The sequence below is a fragment of the Xiphophorus couchianus genome, chromosome 19, assembly GCF_001444195.1.
Source record: "Xiphophorus couchianus chromosome 19, X_couchianus-1.0, whole genome shotgun sequence".
NCBI lineage: Eukaryota > Metazoa > Chordata > Actinopteri > Cyprinodontiformes > Poeciliidae > Xiphophorus > Xiphophorus couchianus.
In genome coordinates, this window is record NC_040246.1 from 1647124 (window position 1) to 1664385 (window position 17262).

At 38.3% G+C, this 17262-nt stretch overlaps 1 protein-coding gene across 8 annotated transcripts in view; it reads right to left on the reverse strand.

Moving 5' to 3' along the window:
- larp1b (La ribonucleoprotein 1B) overlaps positions 1-14771 on the reverse strand; it is a 36107-nt gene extending 21336 nt beyond the window's left edge. For 3 of the 8 annotated variants that reach the window (XM_028000583.1, XM_028000579.1, XM_028000578.1), the window contains exons 1-5: positions 13970-14771; positions 8372-8433; positions 5329-5385; positions 4087-4330; positions 1347-1520 (exon numbers count right to left, since the gene is read on the reverse strand). In XM_028000583.1, the coding sequence (XP_027856384.1) occupies positions 1347-1520; positions 4087-4330; positions 5329-5385; positions 8372-8433; positions 13970-14345 (913 nt within the window). In that variant the 5' untranslated portion in view covers positions 14346-14771. The remainder of the gene's footprint in view (positions 1-1346; positions 1521-4086; positions 4331-5328; positions 5386-8371; positions 8434-13969) is intronic. The other 5 variants (XM_028000582.1, XM_028000581.1, XM_028000580.1 and 2 more) reach the window with 5 other exon arrangements.
- Between the last annotated feature and the right edge of the window lie 2491 nt (positions 14772-17262).

Here is a 17262-nt window from a genome sequence, read left to right on the forward strand (position 1 = left end):
GGCACGACCCACGTATTGAGGTCTTGGTCCCCGTGCCGGTGGTCGCAGGTTCGACTCCCGGCCTGGCGACATTTGCCGCATGTCTTCCCCCGCTCTCATTACCCTCTTTCTTGTCTAACTACTTTCAAATAAACTAGAGCCAACAAAACCTTTATTAAAAAAAAAGTATCATGACTGTTCAGACTTTGAAAACTATCGGCTGTGATTTAGTGCCACATGTGGAAGGGGCACAAATTCGAGTTTTAAGGGGTGAAAAGATTGGAATTGGGCCGTTCAGACTGCCGTGAAGGGAACGGATATGGACAAAAAAATTTAATAAAAATCGGCTTTGGATTGTGAACATAGCCTAACAGCTTTGGACATCTATAGACTTTTGCCCATTCTTCTTTAGTTCAAGGTCTGCCAGATAAGATGGAGAGTGTCTACAAACATCAGTTTTGAAATCCTGCCAAGATTCACCAAAGGATTTAGGTCTGGACTTTGACTGGGCCACTGTGAAGATGGTATGTTCAGTGTGTGGTGTTTTTCCACCACACAAAATTTTGTAAAATGGGCCAGAAAGTCCAAAAACTACCTGACCAGATCACCTTCATCCAGATGTTAGATCTGTTCCTTACAATGTTACAAGCTTGAAATTGAGTAAATATTTACATTTATTTACATAAGTTTAGTTTGTTGTATTTATTTTGTTACTTGCCATGTTTTTATTTACTTTGGGATTTTTGGAGGTCATTTGTTGTTGAAATGTGTTGTGTTGGATAAAGAAAAATACAAAATAAAATTGCTCCAAGAAAGAAACTGTTAAATAAAGCTGCATTTGCATTACTTCTAATAGTTGTCGATGATTTAGCTGTGCTGTACTTTGTGTTGGTCTGACACATAAAACCCTAATTAAACACACTGTAATCTGTCGTCTTAACATAATAAAATATAAAAACAAAAACAAGGGGTGTGAATACTTTCACGAGGCACTGCTAAACTACTGCAGCTTGTCAAAGATGTATCCTCTCATGATAAAATCTTTTGTTCACAACCAACTGCATGTTTAATTTAAATCTTTAAAAATCATCCTACAAATCTTTCCACTCTCACAAATTACATTTTTACTTTATTGAAAGAAAAAATAAAAACACATGCAAAAATGAAATAACTCTGAGGTCATGCTGTCATTCAGCCATGCGTAATGGAAAAGAGATCGGTGTAAACACATGCAGCGGTTGGGGAAAAAGGTGGTGAGTAAACACACAGCTGTGTCAGGGGGTAAAGAGCAGAAAGCTGCACAGTGAAAAAGCAAACAGAGGCAGGGGAAAAGGGAAAAAAATAGAAATTAGTTCCTGGCCACTTACTCCGGCTGTCATAATGCGCTCTGTTATCATGAACCCTTTGATTGGGCGACATGGGGTCGGACGAGTCGCTGATGGGCGAAGTGTCTGACTGGGCTGGGAACCCGCCGGATGTCTTGTCGGCATCGTCCCGGGAAACTTCCTCCAGCGGCAGAGAAACCCACTTACGTTTGTTACCTAGCCGTGATTGCATACCGGAAACAAGAGCTTCAAGAGTTGTGGCCGAACGGAATAGAAAGAAAAATACGTAGCTTGAAGAGAAAAAACTTCTACTGAGTTCTAAGTGTCAGATGTCCACACTTTCTTTATAGAAAGGGTGGAATATAAACATTCATATAAACATTCATGAAATTAGGGAAATTAAAGCTGCAGTGTGTAACTTTTTAACTTTTTTTTTTTTTAATCTGTTTTTTTTATATTCGTTAAAACTGTCACCATGTTGTGACAGTTTAATATAAGACCGATAATCTGTGTCAAAAAAAGAAAAAAAAAAAGAAAATCTACCTTCTCCCTGACCTACTATTGCTGAAGAAATGCACCTCTCCCAGTCAAAAACAACCAATCAGAGCCTGGAGGACAGTCTTGGTGCTGTGAATCAACCTAGTGTATACTACTAAATATTCCAAACGTGGAAAAACAACTCACCTTTCCAGGAAAATTGTCAACGGTGGTCATGCCAACTAGCTTTAGCATTTGTGGTAGGCTATGTTGTGGTGAAGTAGCTGTAGCATAGCAGCGTACACGAGGAGAAGGCAGAGGAGCTACAGTTTTTTTCACGGATTATCCGTCTTATGTAATATTGTCATGGCATAATGATAATTTGAACAAATATGTTAAAAAGAAAACATGTTGTTTTTTTAAAATAAAAGTTACATACTGCAGATTTTATAGGTCATGGGGAATAAAAACAAACTTGTTCAAGCAACTTCCCTAACAAATGTATTTTAAAAAAAAAACACTCCATGAAAAAATGTTTGTTCCTCCACAGAGAAATATGAATCTACGTCGTGACATCATTTTGATGCAACAGCAGCGCGGCCTCACAGAGAATGATATCCTGATGAGTCTTAGGTTACAGTTGTGATACAAAGCAAAGACAGCAGCAGGAGTCACAGATCCTCGTCTGCAGACATCCTCCACAACGCTGCTCGTCTCTAAGCCACGCCCCTTTGGTTCAACATTACGCTGTGAAAGCGCACTGGGTTTTCACGACAGATCAACTTGCATAATATGAAAGTGACAGTTATTCATAATGGGGAATTGGTTGTGTGTTCATTGCTGTACTATTAGGGCTAAAACAATTAATTGTGATGAATCAATTAATGTAATAATTGTAGACTAACTTAGTTATCAATTAATTTCAGCAAAAACAGCCTATTTGCTAAAAGAACAACACACTCAGAAGTAATTAACCCAAAGAAATGTACAAAAATATACACATTTTGAATTTAAGATTAAAAAAAAATATATATATATATATATATATATATATATATATATATATATATATATATATGTATACAGTATATACTGTATATTAACTTTTGTCTGTAAATATCTTTTACTAAATCAAGTTTTAGTTTCACTTGGTTCAAATTGTGGAAAAGAAACAAATCTATTAAGCTAACTTTGCTATCCATTTATTACATGTCGATATTAGGAGGATTTCCTTAAACTTTTCCTACAAACAATCAAACATTCACAAAAAAATGCTGTTATTAAATTTTAGACAATGAAATTAGTCGATTTTTTCATCTTTTTATGTATTTCTAATATTGTAAAAAAGCACAAGTGGCTAAATGAAAGATCCGCAGTATGTGGTAATTTTTTATCCGATTAATTGGTTAATAACTCAATAACTCAAAATGACTGGAGAGTAGATCAAATGCTAAATAAATGTAAATACTCTCAATTGATGTTTTTTTTCATTATTGAAATGGATTAATATTGGGGCCCTTTAGACAGAAAAAAGGCCAAAAAGCTCTGAAATTTTTGTTTAAAAAAAATAAATAAATAACATTTCTTTGCTCCAAAAATTGGCAGCTCAGAAAATTTTCAGGTTTTTTTCCTAGACATTTTCTTAGATTAATCTCAAAGTTTGAGTATTTTTGTCAAAAATGTACTCCTTTTTTCTCTGTTTATCTACAATGATCATAATATGTTGTTGTAGAAGGTTTCTTTAAATTAACTACACAATTTTGTAAACGTAATAATCTTTCATAGTAAAAGATCCTTAAGTGACTTCCTACCTGTATAGACATTCACAAATTTAATGCACTTCCATCAACAGAGATCATGTTATGTTCTCGTTTTAAACACATTTAAAGCATTGCAGTCAAAAGGCGAGCGCCTTTAATTAATTCTGCTTTGACGTCTAAAGATGAGAGACGAGTAAAAAGAAATGAAAAAAGGTATGATTATTAAAGCAGAGCATGCACCAATCTCCACCAATCAGTAATTACAAACAGAGATCATTACGGTTATTAACATGCCTTTTTATACAGGAAAAAACCCCATGGTCACAAATTAAACCAAACGTGCATCTTTAAATCTTAAAGGCTCTTGACAGCATCTACAATATAATAAAGCTTTTCCTCAGTTGGGAAACAGAATGTGAATCTAAACAAATTCATACATTTAATGTAAAACTTGTACATTTACAGCCATCAGCAGCCTTATTTAGCTCAACGTTTCGGCAGCATTTGCATGCGTCACAAAGATAAAGAAAGAAAGAAAAACTCACCCTCACCTCCTCTCTTCTTCAGGCTGGAGCTCTTTGAGTCCTGTCCTGGTTTTGGTTCTTCTTCTTTACACGGTTCCTCCATTGGATCCACATGAGCTTCCTGGTTCTCCTTGCTCTCCCCTCCATCATGGCTGCTCTCTGATTTCCTGTCCGGTCGCTCTCTTCTCTTGTCCCTTTCTCTGCGGGAGGAAGGCTTCTTCCCGTTGTTGCCAAGGACAGTTTGCTGCTGCTGAATCAGAGACGCCTGCGTTTATTTACGCTTTCACATATTGTCTATTCTCACTCGCTTTTGATACAATAATCAGATAAAAAATAAATACATTTCCAGAAAGAGGAGGTTCTTCCTTCCTACCAATAATTAGGGATAATAATCACAGTAGGATTATTTCACTGTAGGAAGCTATTTAAAATAAAACCATTTCAAAACACGTTGGCGGTTTTTTTAATCTTGCAAAAAGGCGAGAGAGAGCTAAACTTTCAGCAGGTAACAGGAAGGTTATAAGCATTGTTATGTTTTATCCTTTTAAGCTCTCAAGCTCAGCCATGGAATATGCCAGCGTTTTAAATCTTTGGAAATCTAAAGTTATGCTTTGCTACGTTATGTAACATTTTCTGGGGAACACAACAATAACTGCGGTTTGAAATTACACAATTAGCAATTAACACAATTGCTAATGACTGACTAAAGTGATAACTGTGCCACGTTTTGACTTATTAAAACCTCGAATTAGAGCAGCTGTTCCCCCAAACAGATGGCATGACATCACATTTGCGCCCTAATCTAAATATTAAATGACCAGTCATTTGAGGACAGCCAGAAAAAACAAACAATCTGAATGGATTTTTACATTTTCTTATATTTCTTAAAGAAAAAGCAAAATTGGCTAATATTTTCATTGGTTACTGACCATAAAGCTTGGATCTTTGACTCCTTACTGAAAACTCTTTGTAAATCTCAAATCAGGAACCCAATCATGATTCAAGAGGCTAACAGGGTCAAACATTTGCACTTGTCTCAGTACCTCAAAAACTAAAACAGTTAAACTAATTAAATATAAATTAATGTAAAACACTTCCTTTTTTTAAAGTAATTGGACAAGAAGTAAAGTCTGGAACATCCCTGTTTTTTTAACACTTATCCAAACCTGTAGAAGCAACTAAACCAAACTTGCTACTTTTGAAGAATGTGTAGGAACAATTAAAAAAACACTTTCGCACACATATACACACAATATGCCATACCTCTTTAGCGAGTTCTCCAGGTGTGGGCCAGTTTGTGATATCACTGAAGTCACTGGACTGTGAAAACAAAAACAACATAATATGAGTGTTTAGATGAGGCATTTATTCTAACATGTAAAACTGCGTGTTGGGACAGGTAGAGTCCAGCTGGGAGGCTGGACTTTGTGCTTCCTCTGCTCTTTCTGCAGAGGAAACACAAACAACGACAAACAGACGGAGACTCATCCAGTCACTGTGGGTCCTGTCAATTTGGGCAAGCTGATAGTAGATCAAGGTTAAACGAACACAGAGTGCAGCTGGACTTTACTGTGTGTGGAAAGAGGGGGAAAAAATCCTTCAGTCTCATGGCATCTGAAAAGACAGTCGGCGTTTACAGTGGATCTGGATAGAGAGGAAACAAAGATGAAGAAAAGATTTCCTCAAGGTTTCTGTGACTTTCAACCAATAGTTATTGATCCAGCTCAATATTCTAGGCCTAATCCAAAGATTCGCAGAATAGAGATTTTAGTGATATGTGGGTTTGAAACAATACCAACTGCAGTGTATAACAAATTAATCGTGATTAATCGGTTATTAAAAATAATCGTCAACAATTTAGTCATCTATAAATCGTTTCCCGGGGTATACAGGCACCAAAACAAAGGACATTTACTGAAAGAACAACTTACTCAGCAGTAATAATTAAGGCAAACCTGTACAAAATTATACACGTTTTGCATTTTGATTTAAAAAAAAAAAAACACAAAACGACTTGTCTGTGATAATGTTCCGCAGATGCTACAAATGATCAAGTAAACACTAAAGTAATGTTTTAATTATTGCATTTTGGGGCGTGCTGTGGTGGCACAGGGGGTTAGCACGTCCCACGTTTGGAGGCCTTAGTCTTCGACGCGGACGTCGCGGGTTCGTCGCGACAAAGGTCCCGACGACCTTTGCCGCATGTCTTCCCCCCTCTCCTCACCCTCCTTCCTGTCTGCCTACTGTAGAAAAAATACGAGCCACTAGCGCAGCAAAAACTCTTTGGAGAAAAAAATGGGAAAAAAAATAAATAAAATTATGGCATTTTGGGCAATAAAATATCTATTTTGTTATTGAAAAAAATAATTCAATTATTAGTTTATTTGTATTTTCCCAGTGTATTCTAATGCATAAAATAAGCTTATGTGGTTACATGAAAAATCTGCAGAAGACACAATTATTTTTAAATCTGATTAATCGATTAATCCTCAGTATAATCTATACAATAATCGATTGTTAAAATAGTGGTTACTTGCAGCCCTAATTGCAATAATAATAATAATAATAATAATAATAATAACATTTATAAAGTGCTTTCAAACAAAGTGCTGAACAATTACAAAGAGATGAAAACCAAAATAATAGTTAGAAACTGTCATGTAGCGGTGTGGTGAAGGGTGGTGAGGCAGAGGCAGCAGACCCAGGTATGATGAATTTGACGATTTAATGATGAAAGCCAGTCAAAACAACGAACAGCAGGCACAAGGAAACACTGACGACGAACTGACTAGACCAGGGGTGGGCAACTCCAGGCCTCGAGGGCCGGTCTCCTGCAACTTTTAGATGTATCTCTACTTCAACACACCTGAGTCAAATAATGAGGTCATTAGCAGGACTCTGGAGAACTTGACTGCACTTAGGAGGTGAGTCAGCTGTTGGATCCAAGAGTGTTTCAAGGGAGACATCTAAGAGTAGCAGGACACCGGCCCTCGAGGACCAGGATTGCCCACCCCTGGACTAGACATAGACGACGACAGACAACGACATTGACGAGGACCCGACGAGGAACAAAGAACACAGGTGGAGTTAAATACACGGGAGGGTAATCACAGAGACGAGACACACCTGGGAACAATCAAGGGGAGGACGGGACAACGAAGAGACTTAAGGACACAGAAAACTCTAAATAAACACAGAAAAAACACAGATCATGACAGAAACAGATAAAATACAAAGCTAAGCAATAAAAACAAAAGGTATAACATATACATGTAAAATACTTATTTTTAAGATAATCATGTAATTTTAGTTTTGTTGCTGTGGATTAATACAGCTGGATAAATCCATTTCCATTTGGTTGCTGCAGTTGAATAAAGCTAGTGTCCTTTTAAAGCCGCCATCTTGTTGTGCTCATGTTGTTTTAAAGATTAACAGAGTCCAGTTATGTGACTAAAATGCACTAATGATCACTGCAAGGTGATTATTTGGGCTTTCAACTGGAAAACACACAATTATACTTTTTAGCATGTTTAAATTTTAATTAATAAAACCGTCTGAATCAGTCTTCCAATGAGAAATCGGCTGCTGACGGGATTCGCGAGGCGCGTTGTCGTAGGAAACAAAACATCCAGGCCGCAATACAAACCCTCTTCTATGTAGTAGTTGAAACTGAGGGCTGAAGACTTAAAAATAACACAATATAAACATTTCACTGATTGACAACTAACGTGTGTTGCATTCCCTGTCAACAATTTTCTTCGGCAAGCCCCTACAACCATGCTTAAAGATTTCTAACATGCCTAAATAAACAAAAGATTAAATTAAATGTCCAACATTGACTCCAAAATTATCCTAAAGGGTTAGTAAAATATATTCAGACAATTTGAGAGCTACTTAATATCTATATTTAGGTATTATGCTATGGTGATTATCCTTAAAGCTCTGTAGTGGAAAAACAGGTTGGAGAAGCAAACAAAACCAGAGGATAGCAGCTCGAACCGGTTAATGTTTGGCAGCAGATGGTAATTTCTCACTCTCTGTGTGTTTTAACACCTTAAGTCAGAATTATGGAAATGTAGATATGAGGACTTAGAAGAATCAAAATGTTAATTTATTTGCAAGTTAAAACAGGTATTCATCTAACACTAACGTAAAAAAAAAAGAGGCATGATGTGATAATTACTGAATATTTCTGGAACAATATTTATCTAGAAAACATGGTCAAGTTGATCCTATGTGAAAGTATTTGGACATGTATTGCAGAAAATGTGAAAACTTAAAACCAAAATTAAAAACAGAGCGTTACCTTGCTGGGTTTTCTCACTCTGGGCTTGCTGGCTCGGACCACTTTCAGGGTGTTTTGTTGATCTGTGCACAGATGACGGATAATAGAAACAGACATCATTAAATGTGGCAGGCAGGAGCAGACCAAAGCAGACAGAAGCTACAGCTCCTCGAGAAATGCGAGTAGAAATCGGTTGCTCAACACCGCAGTTAAAATGTCAACTCATCCACTCTTGCACAGTCTTTCTGTGCCGTTTGGGGAGCATAGAGAAGAACTAAGTATTTAACCCCCGCAGGGAGTGAAGGAGTGCAAGTTGGGGGTGATTAGAGTGCAGACAGCGGTGGCACGCCGTGCGGCTGCATCTCTGCAGGCTGGGAGTGGCTCCTATCGCTCAGCAGAGGATGGCTGGATTGATAAGACACACTGGGCACACACACACAGGCTTTCGTGTGAATGGGTGTATGCCTGACTGGGTCTGTCTGTGTGTGTGTGTGTGCGTGTCCACCCACAGAGCTAGATGTACAGTAACCCTGTAAACTGATGCCTAGGCCAGAGAAGGCTGCTTCAAATTTAGCTTCCCCCCCCCTGGTTGCTCTCCTCTCCGCTCTGACACACATTCACAACTTTAGCTGAAGGGGGTTCGAGACCACCGCTTTCACCAAGAGCCTGCTACAGCAGAAACAACACACACATATGCAAAGGCAAATGTTAACTATCAGAATGAAAAGTATTGTTGAGCTCACTGATGAAGCAAACAGAAGAAAGTAGCCAATTTAAAGTTGAAATTCCAAGAAACTCGGTTTCAGATTTGATACATTTTTAGGTCAGGAGATTGAAAATCTGGATACTGACTTTCTCAGACTGGCTCTTTAAAGCTGCAGTGTGTAACTTTTATGAAATAGATTTTTTTTTTACATATTTGTTGAAACTGTCACTATGGCATGGGACAGATAATGTGTGGGGGAAAAAACAAAACAAAAAAAAACAAGCTCCTATGCCTAGTTAGCCAGCGCTAACTAGGAACAACCAATTATAGCCAGGAAGCGCGTCTTAACACCTTAATCACCACATCCATTCCCTTTGACAACTGCTACACTGGAACTTAGTGAATGCCATGGCTAGTTAGCATGGCCACTGATGATGACAGATAAACGGTAAGTTGTTTCTCCACCATTAGAACATTTAGCAGCATGTTCATAAGAATAACTGACAGCTCTAAACCCCTTCTTCAGGCTCTGATTGGTTGTTTTTGAGGGAGGAGGTGGAGGAGATGGATCTTTTCACAGATTATCTGTCTCATATTACACTGTCACAAAATGGTGACAGTGTAATATATAGTATATATATCAAGATAAGAATATTAAATAAAATATATTAAAAGATAATATAAAAAACCAACATGATTTTTAAAAAGATGAAAGTTACATTCTGCAGCTTTAAGATACTCTTTAAGATACTCTTCCACCATGGTGTTTTCAGCAGGTGTGCACAGTCCACCTTATTAACCCCATGCAAATAAAAACCTCCGGATCCAGTCTTAGGAAAATCTTGGGACACAAACAGAACCATTGTACAGAGACGATTCTTTAACAGAATGTGTCGATTAATTATATGTTGAACTTTGACATAATAACCCCTCTTGCAGTCATATGTGCAAAAAGGCTTCTTTATGTAGCACTTTTACCTTCTTGAATCATCCCTGGCCTCATTCATGCTGACCTGGTGAAGGCTACAGCGCTCTAAGCTACACTGGTGAAAGGACAAGTCCCTGCAAAATGTCTACTTTTAACTTTTTGTCGATTATTTTCTTGTTCTTGTGAGTCTGTGAACATTTGTGTACCTAGTTTCAACAATGCTATAGCTTATTTATGTCCATCATTAAAAACACACCTTATGCAATAGTAATCAGTCAAATACATGACAGATTTAGAATACACATCAATAAAAATTAATTACAGTTCATGCAAAATATTGATAAATGTATAAAATATACAATAACAAACCATTCCAGTTAAGGCTGAAACGATTCCTCGAGTGATTCGAGTACCTCGATTATTAAAATTCATCCAGAAAAATTTATCTGCTTCGTTAAGTTATATTTTATTATTTAATCCACCGTGTTCCAGCCAGGTTATAACTTGCGTGGCACAGCGCTCTCACTTCCGCCTGAGTTGTTGACGAAAGCTAACTGTTAGCAGCATAAAGTCCAGGTTTCAAGTTCAGTCTGGGGGGATTTTATTGATTCATGATAATGTCCGGGTCTTTGCCGTTTTTCGGGGGACCAATAAACGTCCTTAAAATGACTGGCGCGATGCCTGGAGTACGGCAGCTTTTCTCCTCCTGGAGCTGCTGCCTGGTGGCGGTTCAGAGCGAACGGCGGGGAAAGAGCGCTGCCGATAGACTGTACACTGCGGGCGGCTGTGCATTAGATAATTAACGTAAGTGTAGCTTTACGGACAAACCGGAAAATGTACTTCATAACATCCCGGTCTCAACAAATGGTTGACAGCTGGTAGATGTGTTTCTGTGTGTGACGAACAAAGGTGTCAAATCCCGTCGCTAACATGAACATAAAAGCTATAAATGTCTGGGCAAGGTGAGAGTTCATCTATGAAATTCACTGAAGATGAATGCATAAACGAAAACACATTACGAGAGAAAGTGAGACATTCTCACACAAGAGAAATTTTTTATAAGCGTATTTGTGACTCGTAAGAATAATCGACATTTACTCGATTACTAAAATATTTGTTTACAACAGCACTAATTCCAGTTATAGGTACAGTGCTCCTATAAAGCTTTTCAGCTTCTTTTAAAGAACTTAATTTTGTTCAGCTCCAGAGAGGTAATGGAGCTCCACTCTTTCATTCAGAAATAATTCATTATTTTTAGAAGGGTTGGGGGGATTAGCATCAATTCAACTTCATCATACTTGGAAAAATATTATTGTCCCTCATTGTAGAATTAAAAGAATTTAGAGGAGAAATAAAAGCAGTCAAATGACTTCTTTGATTTTTAAGCTACCACAGTAAAAAAATGTTAAGAATTGATATGAACAAAATTACAAGTTTTAAGGAACTAACTAGAGCCTTCATCTAAAAATAAATCCATGGGAAAAAAAGACCTTTCAGAAGAAGCATCATTTCTGGAAACTTTTTTTTATATTTTTTTTACAAATTTATTAAACAGAAAATTGCTGTAGGATAAATTGTCCTAGTAATTATTGTGATAAACATAAATATTGTTAATTTGAGACCGTTTTGATGTAACATATTGATAATAGCATAATAATGCAATTTTGCCCTCTCAAAAGTCAATAAACTTTAATTTTGAAAAGAACACATAAGGCTACAATTGGAAGAGATTTTAAATACGCAAAAAAAGCAGAAATAATAAAACAATAAATAAAATGGAAACAAAAATCATGCACAACAGAAACCAAAAATAAACAGGCTTTAGACAAAATTACCTTTCAAAAAAAATACCCCGAGGAAGGAACTTATTGAGCTCATTTTACTGTATCATGTGATCAACTGATTAATTTCTTATTGCGACAGGCTTAAACAAACTAAAGGACTCATGTTTACTTGTGTATTCAGAGTCTTTGCTATGAAGCTTTAACGTGAGCTCAGGTGGATCCTGTCTCTGCTGCTCTCAACGTCACAGTGAGCATCAACCAGCAGGACTCAGAATCTCAGTCAGAACCTGAAGGTCCGTCTATCTGAACTCCACCGTTCCTCTGTGGAGAGGGGAGAACCTTCAGAAGAACCTCCAGCTCCACCTGTATGGTGAAGAGTCCACTCTTTAGAAAAGCAACATGGCGGCCCGTCTGGAAGGGCCCTGAAGGACTCAGACTGTGAGGAACAAGACTCTCTGGTCTGGTGAGACAAAGACTGGACTCTCCGGCATGAAGACCAGATAACCTGTTAGGAGGAAAACCAGGCGTGGCTCATCCCCATGGGGAAGCACGGGAGTGGCAGCATCAAGCTGGGTGACAGCAGTAGGTTCAGAACCTCTCTGTGAACGTCGTGGGGCGGCCAGGCCAGAGTCCAGGCTGGGGTTTGACTGTACATCTCAGGAGAGATTAGAAAATGGCTGATAGACGTCTGATGGAGCTGGAGACGTTTGGCAAACAAGAAACTGACCAAGAAAAGTTCTGTCAGCTGGTCATGCCATATGCAAGACGTTTCTGGCAAAGCTGCATTAAAATAATGAGAAAAAGCTGGGAAGACTTATGTACATGTCATTTCACAGTTTATCGTTAATATATTTGCAAAAAACAAACTTTTGAAGTTATTGTAGGAGGGTTTTTTTTTTTATTTTTATGAATTTAGTCCATTTTTAAATGTGGAAAAAGTGATGTAACGTGAATATTTGCTGGATGCAAGTTAAACCCAGATTAGTTAGGATGAAACTAAAAGCTACTCTAAAAGATGCTGAGACCAAAGTCAACTTCTACTGAGTAGATTCGATCAATATACAGGCAGATTGATGTTTATTTAAAAACCCTATTTCATCTTATCATCTCAACAAGCTCCTTGTTCACAATTATTTTACAAAGTTTATTTTTGTTTAACATTACAAAAGTCACGTTTTTTACAACAATACCGAAAGCTACATTTCCTAGGTTATCCAAAAGTCGTTTTGTGGACATTAAAGGTAAACTGTGTATGTGTTTACCTTGTGTGGTAAACCTGAATCTGTTTTACCAGCTGTTCAGGCATCTTTTTAACATATGTTTTAAGTGCAGCTGATTGTTTTAGATATTTCTTGCAAAAAAAAAAAAAAAACGTTTAAAAAAACAACAACAACCCAACAACAAATGGAGATCCTCTCATATAATTACTATTAAAAAGATCCAAACACAACTAAAAGTATTACTCAACCTTAAGCCCTAATTTGTCTTTCTACCTGTTCATCTATTTTAAACCTTGATCATTTTCTCCGATTTCAGAAAATTAAAAGCAGAAATTCAATGAATGTCAATTTTTTTAACCATACACAGATATTCTACTTCCAGCAAATCCATCTGTTAAAGCACCTTGTCCACATACGTGTTACTCTCACTAGTGACAGCGACCCGGTGGGAGGAACCGCAGGCTGCCAGGCCATTGGACATGCGAAACGTGCCTTTACAGCAGCAGGAGCTGCTAGCCTGCTGGCTTTAGCCTCAGCCAGCTAGACGAGCTAGCTGCTCGAAGCTGAAGCGTCGATTTGAGCTCAAATCGAGTAGGTTTTGAGCTACTACCTCCCCCCAATAAGCAACAAAACACTCCCATCCCACTGCCACCGACATCCCTGTGGGGATCGGAGCAACATAACAGCTAGCTGGTGGTAGCTAACAGAAGTAGCAGTTGTCAGCAATCAACACGTGGTGCTCATGAGCAACCCGAGCACGGGGGGAGGAGGGGGTAAATGTGTTGCTAACACTTAGCTGACATCCTAATTGTTTAATTACATTTGACTAAAGCCACCGTGAGATGAGCTGGCAGGTCATCTCGCGGTGGGTTTCTCCGCAGTGAAGCGTTCAGAAATGCCTCGACAACGTGACACATTTGCTGCGGACCGCATTATTCACTTTCGCCCCCCCATCGTCTGTAAAACATGGGAGCAGCTCACCTGTCTCCTGGGAGCCGGAGTTGATGTTGTTGACCGGCACTCTGCCGGTGGTTCTTTTAGTCCACGGGTTGACTTTCGGCGGAGGGGCTTCTACAACTTTCTTCTTCGCCGCCTCGACAGCCGAGTCAGCGTTGCCGCTCTGTTCGTTTTCTTTATCGTTTTCTTTGCTTTTCTTATGCGTGTCCGCTTGGCTCTTGGTCGACTCTTGCTTGTGGTCGTCCGCTTGCTGCTTCTCCGTGCCCCTCTGCCCCGGCTCCTCTTGTTCTTTGTGCAGGTGAGCCCCCTCTGACTTGTTTTGGTTGTTGTCCTGCACCCCGCTGGAGCTGCTCGCTGTCAAACCCGAGTCAACCTGGCTACACTCAACCTCGGTGGACATCCTGCTGGTTTCCTGACAGCGCGCGGTGTCAAAGCCAGTGTGGAGTCTTGGTTCTTGTTTTCCTTGCAAAGAGAAAAGTCGTGAACAGCTCGGGGGGTGACCACATCCACTCGAGGCAAACAAAATTTGGGCTGGACCTCGCTAGCCCGCTAGCCGAGAAGCTGCTGCAGCTAACTGTTAGCTAGCCTGGGACCATGCAGAAGCCAGCGAGCCCGAGTCAGAAGCTTTTTCCCGCGATATTTAACAGTTTCATATCATTTAACAGTTTCCTCCGACTGTGTAGTTAGCTTCCATAAACGCGACAAGCCCTTGTTTGGTTCTTTGGGACTTTTAATAACTTTAGAGAGGGGAAAAAAACCCTACTACAGCGACCTCCTCTCAGTGTCTAATTTCACCTCCACGCTACCAGCAGCCAGCTCGTGCAGCAAACTCTCCTAATTCTGTAAACACTGACTCTGCTGCCCCCATCGGCCGTCACCGGCAACTACAGACAAACGTTTACAACCGAGCTGTGTCGTTATTTGTCTACTTATGGTCATGTATCAATTTTACTAACGTGCATAGTTTGAGTTAAAACTGCGACATAAGTGAGTATTAAAAAGAACAAAAATCCAATTGGCGTAAAAGTAGGCTATTGCATATTCACCGTTATGAACTGCAGCGAATTCAAATTCCTTTTGGGAAAAATTGAACGGCAAAACTAATTTATTTTATTTTATTTATTTTCACGTACTAGTACTTGTGCCTTTGTTGTAATTACTTTCTGAAACCAATTTAAATATAATCTAATTAAATATTTCCATCTAAATATAATATGGATATAACATTATCTATTAATGTTATATAATGTTAATAAATAATAGTATCTATTTAAAATATCTAATAGTTGAATGTATTATTATATAATATATATTATAATATGTGATATAGCTGTATTATAATACAGATATTACTATATTATACCTATCATTTAGATATACATGATATTGCCTATTATATCCAAATATAATAGATATATTTTACATATCTATCATGTTAAAATATTTGATGACAAAAACAAAGAGATCTGTAATTGGTAGTTGTATGTTGAGTAGAATACTGATTATCTAAGCTCATTTCTTTATAAAGAAATGGCAACAGATAAAACACTATCACTATGTGCAGAATAAAACTACCGCTGCACCTCACACTGCCCATGTCTTTGTCTAGATGAAACACGGTGGTGGTATTATTATGCTGTGGGGATGATTTCTTCAGCAAAGAAAGTGTCATTAGTAAGAGTTAATGGGAAAATGGATAAAGCTGCAAAACATACAACCAGAGATACCTACACTGGTTTAGATTAAAACAAATTCACTTTAGAACGTTCGGCCCTGAACACAATCGAGGACCTTTGGGAACATTTGAAAATTGCTCTTCTAGATGATGTCAATCCAGTTTGAGATTTTTTATTTTTTTTTTTGCAAAGGAAATCTTCAACACTTTCCATTTCCCAATGAGCAAAGTTTCTAGAAGCGCATCCTAAAAGTGCCACAGCTGAGTGATGACCGGAGGGGCCGAAGAAAAACGCACACAGCTGCCATTGATCCGGGGCTTTTACAATGAAAGTTTCCAGTTTTTATTCGCGCACCATTTTGAAAGCGACAAATCATTTTCACTCAAATTTAGAACAATGCACGACTTTACATTTATAAATCAATTGACAATAAAATACATTAAGGTTAGTAGTTGTAACATGACGACGTGAATGAGTTCAAGACACTTCTGATTTGTATTTTTTTTTTTTAAGTTTTTCTTATTGAGCGATGAGTTCTTTATCTTTTCTTAAGTGCTTTTCAGCTATAGATATGAAGGGAATCGGACACGCGGGCCAGTTCGACTGTTTGTGCTTCACTCTGCTTGTCAAATTACACACTTTAAAAATCTGAAAGCAGAGTCATCACTATCGGATCAGATGACATGTTTCTAAGTGTGGGACAGATGCAAACTGCTGGAGAGATGGAAAAAGATATGTCCAGTCACAATGTGTGGGAGCATTTATCTCCAGTATATTGTAAGCGTATGTGAGCAGTAGAATTACACCTCAACCTTCCACAAAATATCAGAACGGAATCATAGAAAAATGGGCAAAGTTGTATTTTCTTCAGACCCCATTGGAAGGACAAAGCTGTGTCAAAAGATATTTGCCAAATTCATGTCGCTGTTGTTTTCTTGTGACGCTTAAATGTTTTCAGATCTTCAGTCAAAGGTACTAACCAGAGTAATTGCAAGTTTGCTTTCAACTGATGATCTTAATTATTAAAGGGTCAGTGTTATGCAAAATCAATTTTTTTTCATCTTCATGTTATTCCCTCATCCAAAAAAAAATATATAGTTTTGATTCCCTCATCAAAAACATACCTGGAGAGATTCCTTGATCCTTTTATGCATGTTTAAGAAATGCTTTAATCTCTATGACAACCACTCAGCTGTACAAAACCCCTGGGTGGACCTAGCTCTGCCTTCGATGACCAAGCTCCTCCTCAGAGCTGCAGGTTCCAAGCCTTCATGCTTTGAACCTCCACACCCTGTGCTCCCTGCTCCTCTTGCCTCTTCAGCTCCTTCAGACTAGCCAGCAGCAATTAGCAAACACCTGATGGAACTGCTCATCTGTTGAGCTCGTTATAAAAACTACTTCTCAGTGCAAAGCTGGTAGAAATGATGTTAAAGGGTTAATACATAAGCCATGTTGTGATGACTTCCTGAAGGCAGAGTTTCAGGAAGAGTTGGGAGTTTTTTAAAGAGACAGAGGCCCAAAAAGCCGTTAAAGAGACGTTAAAGCATGTAGTCAAACTTAAGTCGTATTAGATGTATATAGATGTATACAGCATTTTTATAACAGCTAAAAGTAAAAGATTCTTGATTGAGCTATAAAATG